We start from the raw sequence: 5207 nt of genomic DNA on the forward strand, positions 1-5207 counted from the left end.
GAACTGAAAAGCTTTCTAACTTCTAGTTCTTCCATAACAATAGTGTTTGAAATCCTGTTAAAATCCTCCTTATCTTTCTAAGTTTCAGGCTGTTCATGCTACCTGCCCTTTTGTTACCATTTTGTTACTGAATACAATAGGGTAACCAGATGGTAGTCAAAATTTTCATATTAAATAAAACCAAACAGTAAAGCTCTTCAGGGACAATAAAACCACTGTTATTTATTTAAAGTAGTTGTATAGGATACAAACGAAATTGAAGTAATTTACTATACTTGAGGCATGGAGATCACAGAATCACACAGAATGGCCAGGGTTGGAAGGGACCTCAAGGATCATGAATCTCCAACCTCCCTGCCACATGCAGGGCCACCAACCTCCCCATTTAATACTAGTCCAGATAATTCATTTTTAGTTTTAGTTATTTTTAGTTATTTTTTAGTTATTTTCTTCCACTGAAAGAACAGTATTTTAAAACTAAAGAACTGTTGGAAATAGACACTGGTAGTAGCAATATAATAATAATAAAATAATAAATACTTCACGTTTATATAATCTGTATTTATAATAAACCAAGCATTTCATCATTACCTAACACCTCATAATATGCTTTAGATATGTAAGTGTCTTCTGCAGTTTACTAAAGAAGGAGTTGTTCAACTCATGTTAAAGGCTACAGGAACCCTGATATAATCTTTCTGTTCAGCTTCACAACTGCCAGCCGCAGAGCTCCAGGAGGAAGGTGAGAAGGCAAATCAGTGCAGACATTGTTTGCTGTAATCTTGGGCCATTAGAATACAGTCTGATAATTTCCTCTTCCCTTCTCAGTTCTACGAAAGTATCAAGAAAATAAAATGGTTAACGATAACGAGGATTTTCAACATACTTTGGAACTTCTGAAACATCTCACAGGTACTTAAGTTGAAAGTATCAGCTGCTAAAACCAATCAAAGAAGTTATTCTCAAGAGAGAAACTGTGAATGAGTGTCCCATCAGTGATCGTTTGAGGAGCAACTGATATCACTTATCAGCTCTTGCAGGCATTGATCTCAGAATAATCAAAAGTAAATACCAAGCAAAAGCAACATCTTCACAAGAGGTAGGCACCAAGTCTGCGTGTAGACTTTTAACCCTAACCAGGTTAAAACCAGAAAGCCATAATCTCACACATGTGAAAGCCACTGAGTCTCTGCTTGAAGTACTGGTTTTCCAGTATTACTTTTACAGTCTTTATTAAGTGGAACTGGAGAGTAGTTTTTAATGAACATTACTGCCTTCACTGAACATGGCCAGGTCTGTTAGGCTTTTTGCTTTTGTAACAGGAAATAATCGATTCAAAACTGAATGCTAAAGAGAGCTAAAACATTAGAACATTTAACTCCTCAGAAGAGCTTAACTGCTGCCAGTTAGATGCTTCATGTAATTAAAAAAAAAAAAAAAAAAAAAAATCAAGGCCAAAGGTTTTTTTTGTTTTGTTTGTTTGTTTTTTGATTGCTTGTTTATCTGTGGCTTGCAAATATAAGAATTTAACCTTTCCAAGGGACTTGAGAGACTCAAGTTGTTAAATAACAGTTTATTTCTGGAAGCATAGTATAAATCAGAAGTTGCAGGTTCACAGTGCAGTGCTACACAGATAGGGATCTGGTCAGGAAAGAAGAGGCTGGTAGTTATTTTGGGTACAAGTGAGACTAGGTAAGTTTTCTCTCTTGTGCCAAACTGTAATTTTGATGCTGACAAGGTAAGAGTGAAACATTAAGAATGGAGGACAGCAAGAATATTATGCACTAACTTTGCATATAGAGATAAAATAATATTAAAATCTTATTAATAATCTCAGGATATTGAAAATGTTAATTATAACAGCTTTCAGTTTTCCATGGAAAGTAAGTATATACAAAGCAATGTTGTAAATTTTCAATGTTGTTGATATACTGCATTTAAAAATGCTCAGAGCTTTACCTTTATATGGTTTTTTTTGTTTGTTTTTTTAACCAACTGAATTCTAAAGATAACAAATATAGTGCATTTGAGGAGATTGTATGCTGCTACTGTACACTGGCCACAGCTTTGACTGTACATTATTTGTGTAGAATGCTCAGTGTTAGAACTTCATAAAGCAGTATTCTGAGAATTAACCCACAGAATTCAGACTAATTTTTAGCCACTTGTATGTGTTGAGCAGCTTATACTATAATTTTCAGCACTTATTTCTCTAGTTTAATATTGTTCTCTACTACTACAATAGTTTACATCTGTTTTCTCTTTCTCCTGATTTTAAAAAAATAAAAATCTATATATATATAAATTTACTGTGCAATTTTGTTATATAAATTGCTTAGTTGTGTAGAAACTCAAGGATATGCAGATTTTGCAGAAGAAGAAAATATTCATCTCTGTAACTTCAAATTAAAATGGGAAAAATAGTTTTCTGCTGAACAGGATTATAAAGATTTCCCAGTATTTTATGCTATATAAAGCAATAGTTGTGTTATTCACTATTTCACTGACATTCTCTGAAGCAAAACAGAGTTAAAAAAGTTAAAATAGAGCACATCTAGCATTTCTTCAAGTAAACCAACATTTCAGAAAACAATTCCGCTGCCCGCCTGTAAAAAAAAAAAAAAAAAAAAAAAAAAAAAAAAAAAAAAAAAAAAACCACAATAAAATAAGCCCTCAATTTACCACTGACCCTTACCACAGTTGTCTTGCAAGTTTTGAGAGAGGCACTTCAGAGTGCCATAGAGACACCGACACAGCCAGCAGCCCTTCATCACCCAGTCGCCATGGGCAATGCTGCCGCACTTTCTGTCAAGGACAAGGGAGACATTTACCATAAGATATAGCCAGACAGAACTGGAGCTCCCTGGTTTTGATTTAATCTTTACCTTAGTTCACAGTGCCGGCCACTAAAATGCTTTGGGCATGCACAGAAAGCCCCTAGGATGCAGGTCCCTCCATTTTGGCAGCAGTTCCTGTTCAGATTTTTACCTGCGAGACGGTATTAAGGAGTTTACAAAGCAAGACAACATTGGGTCTACCAAGCATTCAATGGGCTGTGAACTTCCCTTTTTCCTCACTTGTTCTCTCCAGTTGCAAAACATACATAGTTCTATTGTCTTTAGAGACAATAAAATTAGCTGCTTGTTGAGAGTGTTTGCATAGTTAGGCCGAGTTTGTTTTGTTAGGGATTAGAAGCAAACTACCAGGGATTACGGCATGGTCAAGAAGAAAGGTCTGGCATGTCCCACAGACGCAGCACATACCCAAGTGAATTATTTCACTTTGACTGAGGCATGTCTCAGTCACACGGAGAAAGAGAGCAATTACAGGGAAATGCTGCTAATTTTCGAAGAAAGGAGGCATTGTTAGGGAGAAGCGCCGCTTAGTCATGAGTCTGAAAGGGAATGTTCCCGCAGGCATTTCTGTGATGCCTGAGATAGAGCTTTTCTGCTCAATTTCTTTTGTTTTCGTGAAATATTTTTTGGTCACGATTGATTTTACAAAATAGAGAAGACTTTACAAAATTTTATGAACTCCTTTCCAAGTCCAAGAGTCCAAATATTTATTATTTCCCAACATTCTATTTTATCAGTGTGAAACATTTTGCAGATGAGAGATTTTTACTGCTACTTTTACCTTAAATTCTCAGCAACATTTTGTAACATGCCATGGGAAAATTTAAAAACTACCATAGAAAACCAACAGGTTGGAAGATTTCCACCAACTCAGGGCCCAGGAGAACCATCAAAGGATTATTATAGTATTGTATTAAAAACAAACAAACCCTCAGAAACAAAAAACCGAACCATTTTCTGACATTGTTTAAGCGAATAAAGTTACCTACTCTCTGTAATCCCAGTGAAAGGTACAAATTCCCTGGAACCTTGTTGCTTTCTGCTTTGGTAACTCTGATTCATGTCACTGAAAGCATCTATAATTGTCAATGAATTCTTAGGCTGTTGCTTTTGTGCTGTGGTGCTGAGATTTTTCACATTTTTTTCATGTTCTTCTTTTTCACGGCCTTGAAATGGAGTGCAAAAATGGAAGGATAGCTTGTAATAAAGCAATACACACTATAAATCTATAAAAGAAACAAGGAGCAGTGGGAAAACAAAGTTTTCCTTACCTTTTCCTAAATGAATGGCCTGCCAGATCAGAGTCACAATGAAAAGAATTCTACGAAAGTCAAATAAGTGAATTAGATTTTGTTAATATGACACAGGGAACAAAAAAAGATGTTTGGAGTTCGAGGGAGGGAAGGAACATTTTCAAAGACTTATCTAGCACTGAAATTATAAACTATAAATATTTGATAATGGCAGTAATTATCAGACCAACAGTCTTAAGATTATGAATTTTAAAAAAAGTGAAAAAAACAGAAGAGAAACAGAAGGGAGAGAAAGAGGAAACAAGGACGTGTATGAATCATAGAATCACAAAGTTGGAAAGGATGTTCAAGATCATCTAGTCTAACCGTCCTCCCACTACGTATGTAATGATGCCTATGTAATTATGCCTTCTTCCAGAAAGATACAGATATCATACACTTTCTGGATGACAACCAGTTAAAACGTTCTCTTTCCGTACATTTCTTTATCACTGTGGAGTTACTACCATCTAGTTACAGAAGCAGCAAAAGCAAGAGGGGAACATATGCCTTCACCTTCGGTTCCAGGCACGTTAGTTCCTTTCATTATCCTGTCCCGATTCACAATCAAAATAAGTACTATTAAAAGACAAACCATCCTTAATCTAGAGGGGGTATTCGGCAGTGCAGGCAGCCTTACCTAATATGGTTTCGCCAGTACATTTTCCCACAGCCTGAAATACTGTATATTCCTCTAGGAAAGCTTGAGCAGAGGTCCAAAGTCCCTCACTGAAGGCTGCTACATGCAGTTGTTCTTGCACCATATACAGTATCAAGACAAGCTGAAAAGTTGACAGAGGAAAGTTTTCTCTTTTTGTCCAGCTCACAGCAACGTAGAAAAGACATAGTTACCAGACGTAACTCTTGCTGAGCCCCCACAGAGCTCCAGGAAGGGAGTGGGTTCTCGGACTGGGACTCCCTATCCTGTCCTTGATTAACATGTGCTGCTAAAGGGTGGAGCAAAGTGGATTTAGATACAGCTGGGTAGAGATTTAAGGAACCGTGACCACTGAAAAGTGTAAGCCAGTTAAGTTCTCAACTCCAGTTTACTTGTTATTAG

At 36.4% G+C, this 5207-nt stretch overlaps 1 protein-coding gene across 1 annotated transcript; it reads right to left on the bottom strand.

The window, feature by feature from the left end:
* Positions 1–436: 436 nt before the first annotated feature.
* On the bottom strand, positions 437–5055 carry LOC122183507 (cryptic protein). Its single transcript, XM_042877498.1, has 6 exons — positions 4788–5055; positions 4127–4176; positions 3845–4021; positions 2886–2988; positions 2696–2805; positions 437–830 (listed from the first exon to the last, which is right to left on the bottom strand). The coding sequence occupies exons 1-6, from the start codon at positions 4808–4810 to the stop codon at positions 709–711; spliced, it is 585 nt and encodes a 194-aa protein (XP_042733432.1). The 5' UTR covers positions 4811–5055; the 3' UTR covers positions 437–708.
* Between the last annotated feature and the right edge of the window lie 152 nt (positions 5056–5207).

Source organism: Lagopus leucura, unplaced genomic scaffold (genome assembly GCF_019238085.1).
Source record: "Lagopus leucura isolate 7727_CA_CO unplaced genomic scaffold, USGS_WTPT01 Super-Scaffold_100018, whole genome shotgun sequence".
Classification (NCBI taxonomy): Eukaryota; Metazoa; Chordata; class Aves; order Galliformes; family Phasianidae; genus Lagopus; species Lagopus leucura.